This window comes from Littorina saxatilis, linkage group LG12 (assembly GCF_037325665.1).
Source record: "Littorina saxatilis isolate snail1 linkage group LG12, US_GU_Lsax_2.0, whole genome shotgun sequence".
Classification (NCBI taxonomy): domain Eukaryota; kingdom Metazoa; phylum Mollusca; class Gastropoda; order Littorinimorpha; family Littorinidae; genus Littorina; species Littorina saxatilis.
The window spans coordinates 33,630,075-33,656,049 of record NC_090256.1 but is presented as its reverse complement, the minus strand read 5'-3'; the positions used below and the strand labels follow the sequence as shown (position 1 = coordinate 33,656,049).

Genomic DNA, 25,975 nt, shown 5'->3' with positions numbered 1-25,975 from the left:
CACACACAGAAACACACACTCAGTACACACACACTCACACACACACTACACACACACTCACACACACACACTCACAAGTTTTAACTGAGCGAATGTTCACCAAAGAAAGAATGAACAAACAGTGATCAAACCGTGGACCACAAAGCGATTATAACATTTATTTCACTGCCCAGCTGCAGGGCGTGTTCGTGGTTTCGAAAGGTGGGCGTACAGACACACAGAAACACAGAAGGCTACCAGAGTCAGAGTGCTGGTGCCAAACGGTGCAGGAGTTAGAATGGTGGTGCCAAAGTGACAATGATATTGCTAGAGTGAGAGTGGTGACCCTACGGGTGCCAGAGCGAGAGTGAGAGTTGTGTTGCCCAATAGGGAATGCCGCGGTGCCAGAGTGACGGTCAGAGTGCTGTGTGTGTATGTATGTGTGTGTGTACCGTAGTGTGCGGTGTGTGTGCGTGTGTGTTTCCGTGTGTGTGTGTGTGTGTGTGTGTGTGACATTTCAGTGTGCGTGTCTTTCTGTCTGTCTGGTTGTTCTGTGCGATGGAAGTGTGCGTGGAAGTGTTATTCATGTTTTTTTGTTTAACTTTTTAACTTACCAGCAACGAAAACTCAAACATAATTTATTCTATAACACTGAATACACTTCACTGAGTCTCTCAGTCATTTATCGCACAACACAGTCCGCCACGATTCAGTAAAAAAAAAGTTTTCTGGTTATACTTTTTAATTTACCAGTTCCTTTAGGAGTTCAAGTACTGAACCAATCGCTTGTCTTGTTACGTTCTTGAGCAGATCGATTGGCATAGCAACAGTTCCGGGATGCGCAGTATCGATACTCTTGAATTTCGAGTCCGACCAATGAAATTACAGAGTATCGATACTCAAAGTCTCGATACTCGCAGTATCGAGGGAAGACCAATGAAATGAACGAGTCTCGATACTCGGAGTATCGAGACTTTGAGTATCGAGACTTTGAGTATCGATACTCAGTCTCGATACTGTGGGCCTTTTGGCGCACCAGGGTGCTGTTCACACTCGAGATCAGAATTTAACCAATCGTTTTGTAGACACTCGATACTGAACTAGGGCGGCATAGCAACCATACTCGATACCACGGATTGGTTCATTTCCATACTCGATACTCGCAGTATCGAGGGAAGACCAATGAAATGAACGAGTCTCGATACTCGGAGTATCGAGACTTTAAGTCTCGATACTCCCAGTATCGAGACTCAGTCTCGATACTGTGGGCCTTTTGGCGTTCCATAGGTGCGTCAGTAACCAGTCGAATAACTTTTTTTAAGAGTTTAAACGGTAACATAGTGAAACTAAGAAAGTTGTGTTGGTGAGCCTGTCTGTGTTGCCCGTCCATATAAAACTAAGAAACACACATACACACTGACAAACCATATGTGAACACTGACACCCAGCTCGGACACTGACCCACCCACACACACACACACACACATACACACACACACACACACACACTCAGTACACACACACTCACACACGCACACTCACACACACTCACTCACACACACCCACACCACACTGACACTGACACACCGGCCGGCACACACGGTGCACACACACAACACTGACACACTCACACATACACTGTGACACACACGCTGACACACACACACACACTGACACTGACGGCATACTACACACACACACACACACTGACACACTGACACTCACTACACACACACACACACACACACACACACACACACACACACACCGTGTGACACACACGTGACACCCGGCACACACTACCGGACACTGACACTCATACATACACACACACACACACTCACACACACAGCACTCTGACTCTCATTTGTCTGCTTGGCATCTGAGTAAAGAACTGTTCTGAAACTTGAAGTTTTGGAATCGACACTGTTTTAAGTCACGCTGGTGTGAAGCGGACCGGTCACGGACGTCGACCATGAAGGGCGCCTTTGATCGGCCAAAGTCATGATCCTGCTTAACTTGAGTCGAATTAAACTTGATTTCGTGCGGCAGATCGAAAATACAATATTTAGTCAAGTAGCTGTCGAACTCACAGAATGAAACTGAACGCAATGCCATTTTTCAGCAAGACCGTATACTCGTAGCATCGTCAGTCCACCGCTCATGGCAAAGGCAGTGAAATTGACAAGAAGAGCGGGGTAGTAGTTGCGCTAAGAAGGATAGCACGCTTTTCTGTACCTCTCTTTGTTTTAACTTTCTGAGCGTGTTTTTAATCTAAACATATCATATGTATATGTTTTTGGAATCAGGAACCGACAAGGAATAAGATGAAAGTGTTTTTAAATTGATTTCGACAATTTAATTTTGATAATAATTTTTATATATTTAATTTTTAGAGCTTGCTTTTAATCCGAATATAACATATTTATATGTTTTTGGAATCAGCAAATGATGGAGAATAAGATAAACGTAAATTTGGATCGTTTTATAAAAAAAATTTTTTTTTTACAATTTTCAGATTTTTAATGACCAAAGTCATAATTAATTTTTAAGCCACCAAGCTGAAATGCAATACCGAAGTCCGGGCTTCGTCGAAGATTACTTGACCAAAATTTCAACCAATTACGTTCGGGGATTTCATACCCAGGAACTCTCATGTCAAATTTCATAAAGATCGGTCCAGTAGTTTAGTCTGAATCGCTCTTCACACACACACACACGCACAGACACACACACATACACCACACCCTCGTTTCGATTCCCCCTCGATGTTAAAATATTTAGTCAAAACTTGACTAAATATAACTAGTGTGAAAAGTGAGTATGTGTGATAATATTGTGTCAAAACCAAATCCATATTTCGTGTTAATAAAAATAGCACATTTAGGAAATATTCTTCTTTTTATATTTAGTCAAGTTTTGACTAAATATTTTAACATCGAGGGGGAATCGAAACGAGGGTCGTGGTGTATGTGCGTGTGTGTGTGTGTGTCTGTGTGTGTGTGTGTGTGTGTGTGTGTGTGTGTGTGTAGAGCGATTCAGACTAAACTACTGGACCGATCTTTATGAAATTTGACATGAGAGTTCCTGGGTATGAAATCCCCGAACGTTTTTTTCATTTTTTTGATAAATGTCTTTGATGACGTCATATCCGGCTTTTCGTGAAAGTTGAGGCGGCACTGTCACGCCCTCATTTTTCAACCAAATTGGTTCAAATTTTGGTCAAGTAATCTTCGACAAAGCCCGGACTTCGGTATTGCATTTCAGCTTGGTGGCTTAAAAATTAATTAATGACTTTGGTCATTAAAAATCGGAAAATTGTAAACAAAAATAAAAATTTATAAAACGATCCAAATTTACGTTTATCTTATTCGCCATCATTTGCTGATTCCAAAAACATATAAATAGGTTATATTCGGATTAAAAACAAGCTCTGAAAATTAAATATATACAAATTATTATCAAAATTAAATTCTCGAAATCAATTTAAAAACACTTTCATCTTATTCCTTGTCGGTTCCTGATTCCAAAAACATATAGATATGATATGTTTGGATTAAAAACACGCTCAGAAAGTTAAAACAAAGAGAGGTACAGAAAAGCGTGCTATCCTTCTTAGCGGCGCAACTACTACCCCGCTCTTCTTGTCAATTTCACTGCCTTTGCCATGAGCGGTGGACTGACGATGCTACGAGTATAGTTTTACGGTCTTGCTGAAAAATGGCATTGCGTTCAGTTTCATTCTGTGAGTTCGACAGCTACTTGACTAAATATTGTATTTTCGCCTTACGCGACTTGTTTTTTTTTTAACAACACAATGCCCATATAATACAGTCAGCAGAAAACTATACTCAGTGATTGATGCCCAATTTTCAAACATCATTTTGACTGATAAATGGCAGCTGAACAAAAATAACAAAAAATACACCCACCGCTAGGTAGTACTGGGGCCTTAAACATTCTGTTGCGCCTGGGATATAATTATTTACTTGTAAACAAATCTTGTGAATGCCGAATTCCGACCGCATCAGATTCTGATTCCCGGTGGAACAAAGTTCGTTTCACTTGTTACTTTTTATATTTAGTCAAGTTTTGACTAAATATTTTAACATCGAGGGGGAATCGAAACGAGGGTCGTGGTGTATGTGCGTGTGTGCGTGCGTGTGTGCGTGCGTGCGTGTGTGCGTGTGTGTGTGTGTGTGTAGAGCGATTCAGACTAAACTACTGGACCGATCTTTATGAAATTTGACATGAGAGTTCCTGGGTATGAAATCCCCGAACGTTTTTTTCATTTTTTTGATAAATGTCTTTGATGACGTCATATCCGGCTTTTCGTGAAAGTTGAGGCGGCACTGTCACGCCCTCATTTTTCAACCAAATTGGTTCAAATTTTGGTCAAGTAATCTTCGACGAAGCCCGGACTTCGGTATTGCATTTCAGCGTGGTGGCTTAAAAATTAATTAATGACTTTGGTCATTAAAAATCGGAAAATTGTAAAAAAAAAATAAAAATTTATAAAACGATCCAAATTTACGTTTATCTTATTCTCCATCATTTGCTGATTCCAAATACATATAAATAGGTTATATTCGGATTAAAAACAAGCTCTGAAAATTAAATATATAAAAATTATTATCAAAATTAAATTGTCCAAATCAATTTAAAAACACTTTCATCTTATTCCTTGTCGGTTCCTGATTCCAAAAACATATAGATATGATATGTTTGGATTAAAAACACGCTCAGAAAGTTAAAACAAAGAGAGGTACAGAAAAGCGTGCTATCCTTCTTAGCGCAACTACTACCCCGCTCTTCTTGTCAATTTCACTGCCTTTGCCATGAGCGGTGGCCTGACGATGCTACGAGTAAAATGGCATTGCGTTCAGTTTCATTCTGTGAGTTCGACAGCTACTTGACTAAATATTGTATTTTCGCCTTACGCGACTTGTTCCTCTTGGTAAAGCAAAAGATGCCTGTACCTTATTAAAAATAGAAATACACCTTATTGGGATTCATTACAGATTTGCAAATTTTTCTTATAAAATTATTCATTTTACTTGAATTGCTGTCTTCGATTTTGAGCTACCACGTTCATTGACACAACAGGGGAGTTAAATACGAAATCAACTAAGCTTAAATCGTGCTTGTCGAAAGAGAGTCGCTTCCCGTGTCGAGCCCGGATGATTGGGGTGTGCCTGTGAAGGAACGTCCAGTCTGTGTTGCACTCGGGGAAATCAATACCACTGCAATCACGAACATGGAGAGATAGCGCGAAGCTCGTGCACTTCAAACAATACCATGTCGCTGAAAGTTGTTGTTGCCAGCGCTACGGACGTCCCGAATCCTGAAACTTTTGGGAAATGCGATCCGTATGCAACGATAGAATTTCAGGGTAAACAAGTCGTGTTTGAGAGTCATTTCTGCACCTACCGGCTCGAGTTTTGCTTTTCCTTTTCCAAGTTACGTTGTGTGTTTCTGTGGTGTCGTGCAATATTTATGTGGTGGAATGTTTTGTTTCAGGGCAGAAAAAGAAGACAGAGGTGGTCAAATCGGAGCTAAACCCAGAATGGAATCAGGTAAGGGAATGACCGGCAGCCCTTTCCTCTCAACTTGACTCAAGTTTTTGCCATTTCACCTCTCCTCCCACACAGATTTGTCACTCGTTTCACTAGATCCGCGTACCAAGCTGTGCTTTGTCAAGTAAAACAAAAGAAGAGGAGTGTCGGCAGTTAAAACTGAAGCTGAAGTGCACGTATGCATTGTGCATCTTGTAGTTTACAGCTTCTCTTTCTGCTTTCTCTTTCAGTCTTTCTTTCTTTTTTTCTTTCTCTCTTTTTTTCTCCTTTTTTCAGAAAGTTTGCCAGCTGTCAAAAATTATGTCAAAAAATTATTAACAACAAAAACAGGCACACAAAAACAAATAAAAAACACCTGGTTAAGCTTGTAATTTTTAGTTTTAAAAAGCACTTAGTTATAGTGTGCATGCCTATATTTCTTGCATACAACTGAACATGTCCACATGTCCACAGTGTTACTGTTACTGTTAGTCAACCGGTTGCCCATTTCTCTGCTTGAGAACTTACATAAATCATTGAGTGGCAGCAAGGTAACTCAACTCCAACTATTAATAAGTACTAATAGGCTTTTCTTTTATAGCTGTGCCCATCACTGCTTTCCCTCTGTTAACATTTGGTAAGTTGAAAACCTAAAATAATCTGTTCAACTTCAAGTTGTAGTTGAAGTTGTACTACCGGTGACTGCTCGCGACTCAGAGATCAAGAGCTGCGCTATAGTATAGCTGTGCCAGCGATAGTTGACAGATTGTTACACTTGAGTGGTTACACAGTATTCCCTCTCACAGTCACATTCCTTCACATTTGGTCGAGCTATTGCCTGTGAGTGTGAGTCAGTGTGACGGTTTCGGCTTGACAGCAAGACTGATGTGTTAATTTAACCCCTCAGACCAATAGATTTGTTGAAGAATATTTTCAGGTGTATAATTTGATTCATGCTGGTCACTTAAAGGCACAGTAAGCCTCCCGTAAACCATCACAGATACTGTCAGGCTTTTACACACAGTACAAACACCCTTTCATTTAAACACTCACCGCTTGAGAACATCCTAGGTGCCCTCCGTAAAGAGCGAGCAATTTTCAAAGAATTTATTTTTGCGTGGTTTATCTTACCCCTAAGCCATCGTGAACCCGTGTGATCCAGTTTCTCTTTTTCACAATGTAGTCGTCAGTTAGTAATTTGAATGCGACTCAATGTGAGCTTATCTGCAATAGCACGTTATTATGTACCTCTGACTATGGACGAAACAAACGGCTGTGGTTCACAAGAACTCTAGCGATATGCTTTTGACTCTTCAGAGAAACTGGTGATAGGCATAAACCGTCGTCTGCTACGAGAACCACGACCTTGCGTGACCCTGCTTCCGGGCTTTTCTTTTTTCAAACTTTCAAAACTTCGAATTGTTCTGATCTTGTCTTGATGAAAAAAGAATTCTTTTATGATTTAAGAATGTTTGTGTAACAAGCTGTCAATTTATTATTTAGATTTTAAAAGTTAGGTCTAGCGCCAAAACGCACCACGGTCCGATTGTCTACTGAGACAATCCGCAAAATTAATTCTTTGAAAATTGCTCGCTCTTTACGTAGGGCACCTAGGATGTTCCCGTTTGGTGAGCGTTCAAATGGAAGGGTGTTTGTACTGAATGTAAAAGCCTGACAGTATCTGTGATGGTTTACGGGAGGCGCACTGTGCCTTTAAGGCATTCTTTTGACATTTTTTATTTCATCCCCCCCCCCCCTCTCTGTCTCTCTGTCTCTGTCTCTGTCTCTCTCTCTCTCTCTCTGTCTCTCTCTCTCTCTCTCTCTCTCTCTCTCTCTGTTGTTTGTTTTGTTTTGCTAAAATAATTAATATTTTATGTCCTCATTTTGTACTTTCCATCAAGTGCTAAAATTTAAATAATTTAAAGGCACAGTAAGCCTCCCGTAAACCATCACAGAGCTCCCCGAGCGTCTACATACAGTACAAGCATACTTCCATTTGAACGCTCACCGAACGGGAACATCCTGGCTGCTTTCTGTCGAGCGTGAGACATTTTCAAAGAATTTATTTTCGTAGACTTGTTCCGTTAACAACAACGGCGCCTCGTTTTTGCGCTAGACCTAACTTTTAAAATCTAAATAATAAATTGACAGCTTGTTACACAAACATTCTTTAATCATAAAAGAATTCGTTTTTCATCAAGACAAGATCAGAACAATTCGAAGTTGTGAAAGTTTAAAAAAAGAAAAGCCCGGAAGCAGGGTCACGCAAGGGTCGTAGCAGACGACGGCCGGTTTATCAGTGCAAATCGCCGTTCCTCTCAACAGTCAAAAGCCATCGCTAGAGTTCTTGTGAACCACAGCCGTTGTTTCGTGCATAAAAAAAACGTGCTATTGTAGATAAGCTCACGTCGAGTCGCATTCAAATGACTAACTATGACGACTGCATTGTGAAAAGGGAAAACTGGATCACACGGGTTCACGATGGCTCAGGGGTAAGATAAACCACGCAAAAATAAATTCTTTGAAAATTGTTCGCTCTTTACGGAGGGCACCTAGGATGTTCTCAATTGGTGAGTGTTTAAATGAAATGGTGTTTGTACTGTGTGTAAAAGCCTGACCGTATCTGTGATGGTTTACGGGAGGCTTACTCTGCCTTTAAACGAAACAAGAAACAAGAAACAGTTTGTGAGTAATGAAACTTCGCGAAGGCCTTGCCTTGAATACACTGGGTAACGAGGAGGAAAGAAATGCTTATTTATCGTTTTGGCCTATATACCTAGTACCTATATACTCCTTAATGTTTTTGCCATTGTTACCTAGGCCAGAACTTTTTTTCTGGACTAATTATTCTGATCCTGACTTATGCAATAAATAGTGACTTTTTCATAGCTGTGATTTGTTGGTGATAAGTTCATTAACATAACAATTAAGTGCAAGAAAAGTGATTATCACAACAAATGCAAAAAAGGTGATTATCTTACTTATTTTGTCCTGCTGGCAGTCTGTACGATATATTGGAATGTTTCTGGTGTGTGTCACTGTGAGTGTGTCACTGTGTGTATTGTGCATGCATGAGTGTGCGCATGTGTGTGTGTGTTTTCCTCTTTAGCAGTCGTATCAATACTATCATAAATATTTGTGATACAAGTTCAGTTTTTTGGGCTGTCTTCTGACCCTGGCCTTGGCTTTTGGAAGCTGGGTGATGACTTTTGGTTGTAAATCATTAAATGTACATGATGCACTATTACATACATGTAATTGTATACAAGGGTTGGTGTTATGGAGGTCAGGTCATTTGGTTTGTGTTTTTAAGGAGCTGCCTCTGGGTTCTTTTTTTCATGTTGTTTTTTAAACCACTGCGGCAGGAGTGCAACAAGCTTCAGTAATCATTTGGTGTAATCCTCGAGTGCACATTTTGCAGCACGTACGCACACAGAAAAGGATCAGAGCTTTAGCAGAACAAACCTCAGAGGCCAGACTGTCTGTACATCGGAACAAACCTTTTGGAGACATTAAAACGGAAAATTGTTCCCTAAAACTGAGGGAGTCTTTCTTTGATTAAAGTGAAGTTCAACTTTACAAACATTATGAACAGAAAATCTGAGGAATGACTAGAGTCTTAAAAGGGGGGACGGTCTTTCTCTTAAAAACACAGGTCTTAAAAGGGGGAGGGGGTTCCTCCTTATTGTAGACATTGTCAGTGACACCTACTGTACACACCTGTGTGGTACATCAGGTTTAACATTCTCCAGGGATGGACACACCCCTATGTAGCCCTCACTGTGTGCTTAACACAGCATTCTTCACTCTTTACTCCCACACTTACCTCACTGTTCAGGCTGTGCTATTTTTAACCATTCAGCTTTACATGTCAGGTTCACTTTCTTGAGAGTATGAGTGTCCTCCTAGCGTCTGGTACAACCTACCTGTACAAGTACAAACTCCTCTTACAGTTACAATTTACAGTGTTGACATTATGCCGGTAGCCTCCTATTGATGGGGGTTTCTCTTCTTTGAACACCTGGGTGATCATTTGGATCCACTGAGCTGTTGGGGATCCTAACTGTACACTTCACATACCAGTGGTACCCTGTTTAGTGTTTGACCTATTAAAGAAGGTATAGGTTACTTTTGAGCAAACTGTTTGGCTGATTTTCACAATCATTGTGCATGCTTGACTTTAGTGTGTCTATGATGGGGAAGAATGCACATAAATTCTACCACACAAGTCTCCACAATCTCAGGCTTTGTTGTGAGAGGAAAAAAAAAGTTTTTTGGCTCACGTAAGTGTAGCCTATGCGTTGCTAACTTTTGTCTGTCTGTGCGTGCGTGTGTGATAGAAACTTTAACATTTGACTGAACACCGAAATAGTAATTTTACCGGGTTATTATCCAAGCAACAGCTTCAAAGTATTGAAGCAATGATCAACATTTCGTCGGCGCGTATGTAGTTAAAGTGTGTATCCAAAGAAAACGGGTGGTGGGGGGTTTTGGGGGGGTAAAAACAGGTGACTGGTTTGTGTTGTGTGTGGTATGTAGACCAGGTCAGGGGTCAAGGTTAGGTCAGATCGCGTGAAGGATTGTGGTATAGATTCACTTTTCAGTTCTAACCGAGCTGCATTCGCCGATTCGGGGAAGACGATTTCACATTGTTCGGTTTCGTAGCGGCTCCAGAAAAATAGATAAAGAAGATACCAAAGGAGATTTCCTACAGGTTGATCTGCGCAGCGTGTTTCCAGTGTCTGCACCTGTCGCGATATAACCTTGCACGGTTGAAAACGACGTTAAACACCAAATAAAGAAAGAAAGAAAGTGTCTGCGCGAGGAAGCGCTGTCGAAAACGCAGTGTCGATCTGGCAGTCGTGTCCCCGTAAGTAGGCTACAGACAGACAGATCTAGATCTAGCGTCTCCCACTCTTGCACCGTGTCACCTATGCTTACTAAGTTACTGTGTGTGTGTGTGTAGGTGTGACGGAGTGATTGAGTTTGTGTTACTGTTTGTCGATTTCTTACGGGAGCCTTGAAGGCTTCGCCTCTTGTTAATACTTCAGTTTGTGCTCTGTTCCTTTTCTATTTCTTTTGTTTGATGTATTTAAAGATGGCAGTCCCTTGTTACTCCTGTTTATATACAGTGCAAATGTAATATTGAAATAAAAAGCATTTATTGAATGAAACATCCCTGCTATTGTAAATTTCAAAAATATAACAGCGAGTTGAACCTGCTCTGGCGACCAGCTCTTGATAACATCACCACCTGTCCATTACATTTACCACCCTACTGGATCCCCAGAGTTCTCTCCCATGTCATATAATTCACCTTTCCACAAGGTCCGCCTCTCTGTAAGTGTAAGGACCACTTTTTGTTGGTTCCCAATGGGCGGTGTTTAAAGACAGGTTGGCCTGTATCTGACTATGTGACTGTGTCTCTTCTCTGAAAGATAGGATTACTGCTTGGATCATGTCTCTTCTCTGAAAGATAGGATTACTGCTTGGATCCAGTCCTATTTTCGGTTTCACTCTTTCAACTAAGTAAGCGGGGAAAAAAGCTGTGCTGCAGGCTAGAAGTATTAAAGCAATATTGTATCACAGGTGCGAGAGATTTATTTCCCAAAGACAACTTCTTGGCTGTCTGAACACCCCGTACGATGTGCATGCACACATGCGCTTGGGATGTCTTGAGATCCCACACTCACAGCAATTAAAAAATAGTCTCAGGGATCTGAAAAATTGAACACACACATGCATCATCATGATCATCTCATCCTCACCATCATGGTATCTCAATACTAAGAGACTATTAAGCCAATTGAATGCTGGTGAGTTGAGAAGACTGGCAATTTGGTTTTGTTCAAGTACAAAATATCAGACCCAATCATTAGCATACTACGTACTGTTAATACCAATACATGTCCCGATTCAGGTCCTTAGAGGACGTTATAATACTTGTAACTTGAACAGTTAGTCATGCAGTCATACATTGTATCATGGGTGGCGAGCTTTGTGATTTGCTAGCTAATGGGTTTTTTGCTCTCCATGAATAACATGTGAACAAAAGGTCACCAGCTGTTGTGTAATTGTTTTCATGCTTCAGTGGGCTGATCCTCAGTAATTGCTCCTTCAAGTTCAACATGGCTGTTTGTGAAGCCCTATACCACCCTACCTGCCCTCTTGACCCAATGCAGTGATAGGGTTGGATTTGACCACTTCTACCTGTGATGGGCAGACATGTTAAACAACTGTATTTTGACAATCAAAGGGGGGGGGGGTGTTGCTTTCAAGCCTTTTATATATTATAATTTCATTATCTCATACCTGATTTAAAGTGCAATTTGTTTAATTTAACCCCTTTATACTCCAGGTGAAGAAAACTGTTGGCAGTTAATTCACAAATGTATTTGGAAAGGGTCAGCGATTAAACAGCTTTGAGGGAAAGGAGTCTCATGTGATGTAAAACGGTACCAACAAAAACCCTGTTGCTTTTAGTTTTAAGTCAGAAAATGGAACAAAATTAGGTATTGCTGGAACAAGCATTATGCCCATTTATTGGATTCACACAACTTCACCAATGATTGCATCACCAATGGCAGGGTCGACCATTAGGTGTGGAAGCTGGTCATTTAATTCCACTCTTTCAGTCCAAATTAAACTTCTACATGTATGTATGATACTATTACTGATAGAGACATGATATTTTTCCGTAAATTTGAAATTTTCTGTAAATATATTTTGGACCCCCAGCTGTTTTTGTCAGTCAAAATCAGCACTAAAATATTTAACCACAGCTTTCACTCACAGTTCACTATTAGTATTACTGATTTAAGATAAAATTGAAATTTCAGAGTCCCATTTCTCTTTATATAAGTGTATCTAACGTCAGTGGTAAAAAGGGAAATGGAGTGCTACAACAGATGTCTCACTGTATTCAAACTTCAAAATGATTGTGCAGGTGGATAAATGCATGCAGGTATTTCAAGTGATCGATGTGTCGGCCAATTGTTTCAATGAACTTGGGTGGGTGGGTCACTTCAGAGATAACATAATCAACATGTAAATAATTGTAGAAATTTATCACTGGTGTCACTCAGGTGCTGTACTGTAAGGTACCACTTACATGGGTGTGTTTCCAATTTGACACCTGCTGTTTTTGTGATAGGGAAGAACAAAAACCATTGTTGATAATTGTATTGTTTTCAGTTTAGCAGCCAAAGTATTTGTCTGTCAGTCTCTGTCTCTCTCTGTCTCTCTCTGTCTCTGTCTCTCTCTCTCGCTCACTCTCTCTCTCTCGCTCACTCTCTCCCTCTCTCTCTCTCTCTCTCTCTCTCTCTCTCTCTCTCTCTCTCTCTCTCTCTCTCTCTCTCTCTCTCTCTGATTGACTGAACAGAGGTCACTCATAATAGTTCAACAAAATGTGTGCTGTGCAGATGATAATACACACCTGTGATGTGTGCAGGAGTGTTGATATCAAATTACTGTGTTCAGTTAAAGAAAAAAGTTCAAAGGAAGTTAAAATAAAGTAAAAAGGATTTTAAAAATACTAGACTCTGCCAGCCATGGTTAGAATTTTATCATTGCAATTGCAAAGCGTCTTTTGCAGCAAAATTCCTATAAATAAAATTGTCAGTAACACATTTAAAAAAAAATTAAGTTATGCATACCGATCTTACACTATCAAGTGCGATGTCTAGTAAGTTGCACATAAGCTGGAGTAATACTGGTTTCTCAGGAAACACTCGAATCAGCTTTGTACTACAACTGGTTGTCTCTATTTGTAGAGTTTCAGATATAAAAGGACAGAGCTGTAAACACTCTGTGTGTGTGTGTGTGTGTGTGTGTGTGTGTGTGTGTGTGTGTGTGTGTGTGTGTGTGTGTAAGACAAAGGAGTGTGACACAGTGTGTGTTTGTGTGCATGCCTCTGTGTGTGTCTGTGTTTGCATGTCACAATGTGTGTCTGTGTGTGTGGTAGAGAGAGAGAGAGTCAAAAAGATGTGATTGTGTACATGTGTGTGTGTGTGTCCCTTAGCCGTTGTGTGAAGTGCTCGTCATGCACCACAGTGTCTGTGTGTGCAATTAGTCAGCGTTTTTGTCCTGTTTCGTGGCATTTTTCCTGTTAGGAAGCTTAGCACAATAGCAGTGTCCTGTTGTTCGCAACCTGCCATGTGTTCTTGTGGGTGTATGCGAGACTAGCTGTTGTTGTAATTTATAATACATACAATTTATAGATTTATGTAATGTACGCGGGTGTTAGCATCATTGAATGATTGATCCTTTATGTAGACAGAAAACGTTTTTGGAATAACAGAAAATAATATTACCCAAACAAATGTTTGTGTGGGTGTGTGTGTGTGTGAAACCCCTCTGAAATATACCAAAATATGTACTAGTACATGTACTCCATGAATTTGCACACATGCTTCTACACAATGTCATCATAAGGCATATAACTGTGTGTGTTTGCAGCCTAATCTTTTGTGCTTTAAGCTAACATTACCCCCCAGACAGTCATGCTTGAATTATTTTTTGATGGATTACATGTCATTCACACACAATGACAGCAACAAGCAAAATGCTTGTGAAGGCAGAATTCCTCACAGTTTTGTACTTTTCTTTTTAGCCCACATTCTGTTAAAACAAGGAAGCCATGCACTCTCTTGAGTTAGAGTTTTTATGGTTATGCATGTTATTAATTAATTGTAGAATTTTCTCTTTATTTGCTTTGTTCTTTCCTGGCCTACTTTCTCTTCAAACAAATGCAGCCAGCTCTCTTTCAGTTAAGAGTTTGTTTGTTTGTTTGTTTGCTTAACGCCCAGCCGACCCCGAAGGACCATATCAGGGCGGTGCTGCTTTGACATATATACCGTGCGCCACACACAAGACAGAAGTCGCAGCACACTAGGCTTCATGTCTCATCCAGTCACATTATTCTGACACCGGACCAACCAGTCCTGGCACTAACCCCATAATGCCAGACGCCAGGCGGAGCAGCCACTAGATTGCCAATTTTAAAGTCTTAGGTATGACCCGGCCGGGGTTCGAACCCACGACCTCCCGATCACGGGGCGGACGCCTTACCACTAGGCCAACCGTGCCGGTTCCTCTCTTTCAGTTAAGAGTTCCATAATATATTGCACAATACATTGTAGAATTCCCTCATGATTTTGCTTTCTTCTCTCCTGCCCTACATTTTGTTAAAACAAAGGCCGCCAGCTCTCTTTGAGTTAGAGTTCTGTTAAATGTGATGAACTGTTTGAGTGGAGAACTAATTGGGCCGATCAGCCTGATACTGATAGCTGCCAAGTGTTTGCTCTGAGCAGAGAATGGCATTTCTGTCATGAAGCTAATTGTAAGATAATACGTGCCATGAATATGATTCACAGGCTGTGAAATGTCTGTGGTAGAGTATAACAACGGTGGTTAGGATGATTTTGGAAAGGGATTAGGGATAGAGATGGCTAATGTTATATTAATGGATTTCGGGCTACTTTCAACTGTGGCCATATTTCTAAAAAATGTCTCTGATTAGGCTCATACTGAATACACTATTCTAGAGACCAGTGAAGGTACTGAAAGATAGTGTTCATAAGTACACAAACAAACACAAGCATGACATATATATATATATATATATATATATATATATATATATATAAGTATAATTCCGCTGTTAGGGCGACATTGTGTCGCCCAAAGGGATATTTTTACTGTACTTGGTGTTTAGGGCGACGGTTTCTGGGTCGCCCTAATGGTTTCACTGTCTTTGACTTATTGCAATACCACTGCGCCAACATTGCCGGGTTATGGTATTGACATTCTTTCCGTCCTGTAAATTTTGTGCATTTTTTAGTGGAAAATGCTTCGACGCCGGAGCGGGTACTGGACCCAGTGCGGTTGTAGTGCAAGTGCACTACAAAGTGCGGTTGTAGTGCAAGTGCACTACAAAGGCACTGGGTCCAGTACCCGCTCCGGCGTCGAAGCATTTTCCACTAAAAAATGCAGAAAAGTTTGACCTATTTCGTCGCCTATAGAGGACGGAAAGAACGTAATATCCCTTTGGGTGACACAATGTCGCCCTAACGCGGGATTTGTCCTTATATATATATATATATATATATCTGGTCTAGGTACAAAACCAATGGTCCTCCTCAGGACTAGATTACCTTGTGATAGTCCCCCACAAAGGGACTTTGCTCTGTAAATCTCGGTCCCCCTTGAGGAGGGTCTGATGCTCCCAATAGGCTGTCTGTGAAGGGATACTTATTTCTCTCTCTTTCTCGGAAGAAAGTCTCTGCTGACTTTCAATTGTTTCTTTCACAATTTCTGATGTTTTATATATATATATGTAAGTGTGTATGCATGAGTTTGCATGGATGCTTGTGTTTGTGCGTAGGGGCGCAAGTGTGTAATAAAATAAGTAATGAATAAATTTAGCCGTCACCTTTCATTTTTGTTGTCAAAAACCTTTTCAGTTTTGTCATGGCGACTTGACAGATAATCTGTCGACAGAAATGAGAATTTAGCTTCTGTTGTTGTTTGATTTCTTGTAAAAGTTTTATTTTATCATTGTTCAATGTTTTGTGCTTGCAGGAGTTTGAGTTTGACTTGTCAAGGGCGTTGTCAGGCACAGATGAGCTGGTGGCTTCTGTATGGGACTGGGAGAGGGTGGGCAGAAACAGGTAATACATGTAGAGTTGTGTCAGAAAAAGGTAATACATGTATAGTAGTGTCAGGAACTAGTGTTTGTCATTGCACCATTTCAAAATATTGGTGAGGACTCTCTCCTATATTGACCAAAACCTTATACCTGATACTTCTTCTTCTTCATCTTAGTTCATGGGCTTTGTCTCCCACGCTCACTCATGAGTGGATTTTTACGTGTATGACCGTTTTTACCCCGCCATTCATGCAGCATACGCCGATTTTGGGGGAGGCATGCTGGGTATTTTCATGTTTCTATAACCCACCGAACTCTGACATGCATTACAGGATCTTTTCCGTGCACACTTTGTCTTGTGCTTGCGTGTACACACGAAGGGGGTTAAGTCGCTAGCAGGTGTGCACATAAGTTGACCTGGGAGATCGGAAAAATCTCCACTCTTTACCCACCAGGTGGCAGCGACCGGGATTCGAACTCACAACCTCCCGATTAGGAGGCCGACGTCTTGCCACCACGCCACTGCGCCCGTCTAGGGACACTTTTGGATTGGTCCCAAGGGTGTCCTTTTGAGGGTATTTGTACAACAGTGGTTTACTCTTTGTATTCATCTCCATTCTTAAACTCACACCTGTAAAATGTGTGTGAATTAAACGAAATGTTCAAGAACATGACATCTTGATACTGATCATAGACAAACTTCCTGATAATAAAAATCTTATACATATGAACCAACATTCGACAAAGGCCTGTTAGGCTTGCCTGAGGATCACCTCAAAAATGTTGCAGGTTTCTTGCATACATGTGGAAAGAGGATACTGATTAGCGATGTTGCAAGGATTTATTTCTCTCAAAAAGACCATGAATGTAAAAAGAAACACAAACAAGTCGCGTAAGGTGAAATTACTACATTTAGTCAAGCTGTGGAACTCACAGAATGAAACTGAACGCACTGCATTTTTTCACAATGACCGTAGTCCGCCGCTAGTGCAAAACGGAGTGAAACTGACGAGCCTGTTCAGCACGGTAATGGTTTCGCTGTGCTGCATAGCACGCTTTTCTGTACCTCTCTTCGTTTGAACTTTCTGAGCGTGTTTTTAATCCAAACATATCATATCTATATGTTTTTGGAATCAGGAACCGATAAGGAATAAGATGAAATTGTTTTTAAATCGATTTCGGAAATTTGATTTTGATAATAATTTTTATATTTTTAATTTTCAGACCTTGTTTTTAATCTGAATATAACATATTTATATGTTTTTGGAATCAGAAAATGATGAAGAATAAGATGAACGTAAATTTGGATCGTTTTATAAAAAAATAATTTTAATTACAATTTTTTTTAATGACCAAAGTCATTGATTAATTTTTAAGCCACCAAGCTGAAATGCAATACCGAAGTCCGGCCTTCGTCGAAGATTGCTTGGCCAAAATTTCAATAAATTTGATTGAAAAATGAGGGTGTGACAGTGCCGCCTCAACTTTTACAAAAAGCCGGATATGACGTCATCAAAGACATTTATCGAAAAAAATGAAAAAAACGTCCGGGGATATCATACCCAGGAACTCTCATGTCAAATTTAATAAAGATCGGTCCAGTAGTTTACTCTGAATCGCTCTACACACACACACGCACACACACACACACACACAGACACACATACACCACGACCCTCGTCTCGATTCCCCCTCTATGTTAAAACATTTAGTCAAAACTTGACCAAATGTAAAAACCAATATTTTGAATTGTGGGCACATTTCAGCAGAAAAGTTTTCGGTAATTTCACAGAAGTTTTGCTGATTTTTCAACTGCCAGTGCCAAATGACATCCCTGCTGAATGAAAATGAAACGATCCAATTGATTGTTCACAAATCCACTTGCGCATTTTGTTGATTGATCAAAATTGTCCTTAGTTTATCTGTACTCTATATTTGTACAATAATTGTCATAGATTTACTGTGTGGTCATTTCCTTTCTTTGACACACCATTTGGTTGTATTGGCAGACTTCTAGGCACAGCCAGGGTATACTTGGCCCAATTTACAGGCGGTGGCGGTCAGACCAAAACACTTGAGGTCAATTTGGTGGACGGCAATCAACGACCACTGCAGGTCAGTGCAAGAGAACGCAGCCTTTCAATTGTATTTTAATATGTCCTGTGATGTTAACAGAAATAAGAAGATACGATTTTGTAAACTGTCTATTTTGTGTACGTGTGATTCAGGTTTGTTTGTTCTTCTTCATTTGTTTATTTTGTTGAACGGTTGTTGGTTTTTTGTTTGTTTTTGTTTTGGGGGGGGGGGGGGGGGGGGGGGTGAATGGTAGTGTTGCGTTAATTCTGTTGTTGGTTCCTTATTTTGCCTGGTAATCTCTTTATTTCTCTCTACATTTTTCTGTTGTGCTCTATAAGACTTCTTGTTGTGTAGTCTATTATACTGTACCTGGTTCTGATTTATTCCCTGTATCATTATGTTGAATGTCTGCAGGCTGTGTTGAAACTGACCATCACCTACAATCCTCCTGCTGGCGCCAGCAGCGGAGTTGCAGGTAAAAAAAAAAAATATATAGATCTATAAAAAGAAAAAAAACCACGCAAATTGTTAAAATAATACCAACCTTTGGTGATATTTACAGTAAATCATGGCCGATAAAAACAGTAAGCAAAGAAATTTTATAACTGATCGAGTAACAGCTGGTTACAAATGCTGATCTTGTAGTAGGTATAACCAAGCTAAGAAAAGGTCACTCTCGTTACAAACGGAAGTCCCGAAAACAGGGAGACAAAATATCACGCTTTCACCTTGTGCAGATACGCAGTTAGAATGTGTCTTTTGACCTATGATAAAAGAGCAGACATCGGTCTCAATTTTGAAGAATTCCTGGCGGTTTTTTTATTGAATATTTTATCTGCAAAAATTAATCGCAACCATTAAGACTTGAAAAATAGAGGGCAGACTGCTGAAAATACGATTTCATGGTGTCTCTATCGCTACTCTTACCGTCCCGATCACTTAAAGTAGCACAACAATGTGCAAAAGACTCCAAAATGCAGATCAAACATATTTATATGTTTTTGGAATCAGAACATGATGAAGAATAAAATAAAAGTAATTTTGGATCGTTTTATAAAAAAATAATTTTAATTACAATTTTCAGATTTTTAATGACCAAAGTCATTAATTAATTTGTAAGCCTCCATGCTGAAATGCAATACCGAAGTCCGGCCTTCGTCGAAGATTGCTTGGCCAAAATTTCAATCAATTTGATTGAAAATTGAGGGTGTGACAGTGCCGCCTCAACTTTTACAAAAAGCCGGATATGACGTCATAAAATACATTTATCGAAAAAATGAAAAAAACGTCTGGGGATATCATACCCAGGAACTCATGTAAAATTTCATAAAGATCGGTCCAATAGTTTACTCTGAATCGCTCTACACACACACACGCACAGACACACACACACACACACACACACACATACACACACACATACACCACGACCCTCGTCTCGATTCCCCCTCTATGTTAAAACATTTAGTCAAAACTTGACTAAAATATGTAAAAACAGCAGTCTCAGCCAACCCAGACTTTTCCTTCCCAGCACATGTCTTGACCAAGACTATTTCTGAAATTGGAATTTTATCTAACATGATGACATCATCCAAGAGCTTATGTGATGTCACAGGATGTGAATGATGTCACATTTGCATTGTCACAGGATATGACCTGACAGGTCTAGAACAGTGTTACAGGCAGGGTTGAATTGCTCTTTGAAATGTCCAGATAAGCAGTCCAAATCTTTGAAAAAGATGAGATCAACAGAAGCTGTGACAAACGTTTGTGTTTTACTGAAGTTCTGTGAAAGGCATGGCAAAGTAGCTAAGGCAGATCTTGTGAAATAAATCAGCAACAACTTCTGATTTTCAGTATTTAGTCTGAGAGTGAGACAAAACTTTTCTTCTGATGAATTTGGTAGATTTTGCTTCGGACTGTGTTTTTTCTAGACTGTGAAATAGTGTTCAGCGATGGAGGATGATAAAAAGGAAGAAGAAAAGAAAGAAGAGGAGAAAAAAGAGCACAGGAAAGAGCAGAAGAAAGGTAGAAAGACGATCAACAGTTTGCTGTTTTGTTTGTCACTTTTAGCATGTGTACAGTGTTTACTTTTCATTGGTTGTAATGTATTGGTTTGCTTGTTTATTTGCTTATTGTTCTTGGTTTTGTTGTTGATTATTACTGCTGTTGAGATTTCATGTGACAGAGTTTTCTTCCCCACAATATTTGTTGACAAATTGTCTAACAACGCTGTCAGGTGGAGTTAGGCATCAACTAATCAAGTGTGGAAGAAAACTTGACCACAGACCCAGGTCTGAATAGCAATTATGTCTCACAGCTTCAATATCGGAGAGAACAAGAACATTTTGTGTACTCTGCGCACTTTGATATTAAGCCTAATTATCACAGCAACCATACTTGTGGAGGGATCTACTTTTATTGAAGTACCCTAACAAAAATGAATGACGTCTCAGCCTATGTGAATAACATCACAGTCTGCATTATTTAAGCATCGCAATCTTCATGGTATCATTTTGTTTCTGCTGTCTCTGTCTTCTCTGTACATAACTCTGTCCTTATCATTTCAGACTCATAGGCCTTATAAGCGAGCCACTTTCTAGTGGTTAACTAAACTCGCGTATGGAAACAGTACTATTTTCTGGGATGCCGTTTGCAAAATATCCTCAATGCTGACACATTTGTAAAGAGAAAAAACAAGTAACAGCTCTACCCCCCGCGGGTTAGGGGGAAGAATTTACCCGATGCTCCCCAGCATGTTGTAAGAGGCGACTAACGGATTCTGTTTCTCTTTTTACCCTTGTTAAGTGTTTCTTGTATAGAATATACTCAATTTTTGCAAAGATTTTAGTCAAGCAGTATGTAAGAAATGTTAAGTCCTTTGTACTGGAAACTTGCATTCTCCCAGTAAGGTAATATATTGTACTACGTTGCAAGCCCCTGGAGGAAATTTTTGATTAGTGCTTTTGTGAACAAGAAACAATTGACAAGTGGCTCTATCCCATCTCCCCCCTTTCCCCGTCGCGATATAACCTTCGTGGTTGAAAACGATGTTAAACACCAAATAAAGAAAGAAAGTAACAGCTCTCATGCTGACGAGTTACGGAGAGAAAAAGAAAAGCATGAGGCATCTTTTTATGTTCATGCTGCTTGTACAAGATGTTCATTAATATCGTGCTGTTTATCGATCTTCTTTAGGCGTTTTAGGAATGCAGTTATTTGTGTTATCAAATTTTTCATTTCGGCAGATGTCACATACATCTTATTTTAATGTATACTAAGCCTGATATAAACAATGAAACTGAAAACAAATGTTCTCATTCTTTTCCTTTTGTTTTTTTCTGTCCTTTTTTCTCTCTTTCTTTTTTTCTTATTTTCTTTTTGTTTCTGATTCATCTTGTGAAAGGCTTTCACTGTTGTTTTATTTTATCGATTCCTTTGTCATGCTCAGAGACAGAAGGTACAGAAGACAAGATGGCAACCTTTCTCAGCTTGACTGTGGAACAAGATTTAGGAAGAAGTAGCAACCTCATTTAGCGTTCTAGCAATCACAGTAACATTTTCTGAAGCATTTGAAGGCCACCCCAAGCAAATTATTATTTGCCTTTATTTCTGCTGTCAGCATGTAAGGACAGTTTTTCTTTGACAGTGATTGGCAGATCTGAGCATGACTGCCACGTGCCAAATGCAATAACTTTCTGACTTCAGATGAAGGGTTTACAGAAATTGCAACAGATTGTCTATCTAAACCCTTATAATATATGTTTGGTATTGGCAGTGACTCATAGTGAACAACTTGCAATTTTGCTGCAACTGCAAGACGCCATACATGTCAGAGTAAAAACTGCACTGGTTTGACAAGTTCTTAGTAAAGTATTGATAGTTCTGAGTGCATGAGAAAGTGTCTGATAAAGAAAAATCAATGACGAGTGCCAGCAAAAAAAGCCATCAAGGTATACTTGTACAACATGATTTTTCTTACATTTTGAATGGGTGTAAGTGTAACCGCAAGTAAAAATTTATAAACATGTATAGAAAGGTTTACAGGGCAGGGCAGAAGAAATTCTTCACAGGAATGGAAAATGATGATGATGGCATTATCTCCTGTATTGTTGAAAGTTGACTGCAGTGACCACTGAAAAGATTTGAGCATCATTAGAGAAGTCAAATGATGATGCTGATGAAGACAGTAAAATGATGATGATATTAATATGTTTGTATGTGGCTTTGCTAAAAGCCAAAATTCCAACATGTGATTAAATTACATATCTTACCCAACTCACATATAGCAATTAACCCTAGTTCAGTGCTTAGCAACGCTGTATACGTCCCCTTGGTAACAAGGGAAGCCACTCTAAAAAAGAGTGACCCATCCCATAATGCCAGACTAACTTCCTGTCTGACTTCCGTTTGCCGCCATTTGCATCATTCCAAAACCCAGCGGTCAGCTAGCTGGTCGCAGTGCTGTATGCTCCGGCTGTTTTCTTCAGCCTTGATACTTGGTCCTCGAACTGGAGTAACCAGCTCCGATTTACAATTTTGATCTGCGTTGCAATATTTTGGCTCCTATCGGGCCGTATTTAGCCAATTGATCTTTTCGAGTTTTGGAAGCTTTTCTGACTCTCATTGATCTGTTTAGGTCGCTATAACAAAGGTTCTTGTTCATATCTTTTAATGTTGTTAGAGGTAATGACTATTGAAGTCAACCTTAGCTAGATAACTGCCACAATGGATAGGCGTGCCTTCAAGTGGTGGTAGTTAAAGGGGGAGGGGGGGCAGTCAGTCCTCTCTCTTCGGGCAGGACAGACTCTACGATCCGCTTTTGAGCAAGTTGCTTGCTCTTGGCGATTATGTCTTACATGTTTGTCCGGTTAGAGCCCTCAAGCAGTTTTCTGTTATGGGCTCTGCACATTTGTTTAGAAACTTAAAAACATCTTTTTATCTCACTCAACGGGGTGCAGTGTATGGATTTCTCGAAAGTCACTTTAGCCGGGTGGGCCTCCAACATAGTTTGGCAAAAATGTGTCTGGTGGCAGAGTCAGGCAGGTGGTGTCAGGGCAGTCTTGCCCTTTACTACAGCCACGTTATTATGAAGCAAGAGATCAAGTTGGTCTTCCGCTTTAGCTGGTTGTTGAGTTGGTCTCCTTGCATAAGTTCTTGAGTCGGCTACTGGCTTTCTAAGGATGTTTTGTCTATGTCTATCTCAAAGATGTTTCGGCATTGAGATAGGATGGCTGTTCTGCGTTACTTGCTTTGGTAGCGGTAGGACAGATTCTTTATTTCTGCTTTGATAAGGTGCCCTCCACCTCTATTAGCAATCTGCTATATGTGAGTTGGGTAAGATATGTAATTTAATCAAAAATTTTAGTAATAAATTTTCATTTGATTAATATACTTACCCAACTCACATCGTTTATTCCCTCCCTCCTCCCCGCTGTGGGTGTGGTTGGGTCTAAAAAAGTAGTGAGTTGGGCTGAGTTTCGGAATGATGCAAATGGCGGCAAACGGAAGTCAGACAGGAAGTTAGTCTGGCATTATGGGATGGGTCACTCTTTTTTAGAGTGGCTTCCCTTGTTACCAAGGGGACGTATACAGCGTTGCTAAGCACTGAACTAGGGTTAATTGCTATATGTGAGTTGGGTAAGTATATTAATCAAATGAAAATTTATTACTAAAATTTTTGATTAATGTTTTGGCAGGTATAGTCAGTGTGCTGGAAAAAAAAGACAAAGGTTTGAACCAAGGACTGAAGGAGTATAGTTATGGATCACCTCCCAGTTGTTTGGGGCAGAGTTTTCATAACCCACTTGCAAGCTTTTGACAATCAGTGGTCTTTCAGGTACAGTGGTTGAGACTGAAAGCACAGGGGGTGAATCAGAAGAAGGAGAAGACAGCCAAGATGGACCTCCCCAACTGGACGCATCAGGCAAGCCTATGCCTCGAAGGGCAGGCAAGAAGAAAAATAAAAGCTCCCGACGCAAGGGGAGGAAAAACCTCTCCGACAAAGTTCAGGACTTCCAGGTGAGTTCTGCATGGACTGTGCCGAAGACCCTTTTTGACTCACATGCGAAGCAAAAGTGAGTTTATGTACTCACCCGAGTCGTCCGTCCGTCCGTCCGTCCCCCCCGTCCGGACGTCCGTCCGGAAAACTTTAACGTTGGATATTTCTTGGACACTATTCAGTCTATCAGTACCAAATTTGGCAAGATGGTGTATGATGACAAGGCCCCAAAAAACATACATAGCATCTTGACCTTGCTTCAAGGTCAAGGTCGCAGGGGCCATAAATGTTGTCTAAAAACCAGCTATTTTTCCCATTTTTCCCATTTTCTCTGAAGTTTTTGAGATTCAATACCTCACCTATATATGATATATAGGGCAAAGTAAGCCCCATCTTTTGATACCAGTTTGGTTTACCTTGCTTCAAGGTCAAGGTCACAGGAGCTCTTCAAAGTTGGATTGTATACATATTTTGAAGTGACCTTGACCCTGAACTATGGAAGATAACTGTTTCAAACTTAAAAATTATGTGGGGCACATGTTATGCTTTCATCATGAGACACATTTGGTCACATATGATCAAGGTCAAGGTCACTTTGACCCTTATGAATTTGTGTTGCATGACATGTATTTTGGAAGGAAAAATGTGTAAAGCAGTTCTTAGTGTATGATGTCATTGCTAGGTTTAGTTATTTGACCTTGACCCTGAAGGTCAAGGTCATGTAAAGGTCAAGGTCAAGCATGTGAGTCGTATGGGCTTTGCCCTTCTTGTTTCAATAATCTGGACACAAAATCCAGTCCAAATTAAAAATAAATGCAAAAAATACCAGTTCATTCTAACAGCTTTTGACTACAGTGTACTGTTTTCATGTGTCAGAATGTGACAACAATTAGTATCTGTATCAATTTGGCCGATTCGGATTATTTACCTGTCAAAGTTACCATAGCTAAATGCCCTGATGGTGTAAGGTTGTCAAAAGTGATGTCAGTTTGGAATCAAGACCAGTTTGTTTGAATGGTCAGTGAATCAACTATTCAAATGCCAGGAGTTTTGGTTTTTTGACTCACATGCGAAGCAAAAGTGAGTCTATGTACTCACCCGAGTCGTCCGTCCGTCCGTCCGTCCGTCCGTCCGTCCGGACGTCCGTCCGTCCGGCCGTCCGGAAAACTTTAACGTTGGATATTTCTTGGCGTTGTGTCTAAATCAGACACACACAAACAAAACTCCGCACACAGCCTTCAGACCCAGAACGTGATCACGGGAAATGATAATTACATTTTGGCGGCAGATGCGATCTGACAAACCATAGAAAGTTTTGTTTGGCTGGCAACACTAAAGGTATGTGTAGTCATCTGTAAGATAGTTATGTAAAGCTTTTGACTGTTTAAATCGTAATCTGCGACAAAAATACAAATCGTTGCTGCAGCAATGCTGCGACTCCTGCACTGCATCTTTAAGGGAGTTTCAAACAGGGAAAAAATAATGTTGAAGAGAAAGTCTGAAAAAAGGAGGCGATGAAGAGAGTGGGTCCTTAAACAGAGGTTTTAGCTTACTAAGCCGATTACAGCTGTTTGTATCTAGTCCCTTTTTGCCCAGAGTAATCGGTACGCTACATGTCGCCATGACTATATAAACTCAGTAACTGTAATGTCAGGTGACCTATAATGACTGTCACCTGTAGGTTCTTGGGGGATAATGTGGATTTTGCTGCAGCAG

The 25,975-nt window shown here is 40.2% G+C and overlaps 1 protein-coding gene across 1 annotated transcript in view; it reads left to right on the top strand.

The window, feature by feature from the left end:
* Nucleotides 1–5,168: 5,168 nt before the first annotated feature.
* The window catches only part of LOC138981787 (myoferlin-like), a 128,037-nt gene continuing 107,230 nt past the window's right edge, over nt 5,169–25,975 (top strand). The window contains exons 1-6 of the mRNA XM_070354866.1: nt 5,169–5,371; nt 5,500–5,555; nt 16,116–16,204; nt 18,192–18,297; nt 18,673–18,733; nt 24,098–24,279. Of these exons, the coding sequence (XP_070210967.1) occupies nt 5,278–5,371; nt 5,500–5,555; nt 16,116–16,204; nt 18,192–18,297; nt 18,673–18,733; nt 24,098–24,279 (588 nt within the window). The 5' untranslated portion in view covers nt 5,169–5,277. The remainder of the gene's footprint in view (nt 5,372–5,499; nt 5,556–16,115; nt 16,205–18,191; nt 18,298–18,672; nt 18,734–24,097; nt 24,280–25,975) is intronic.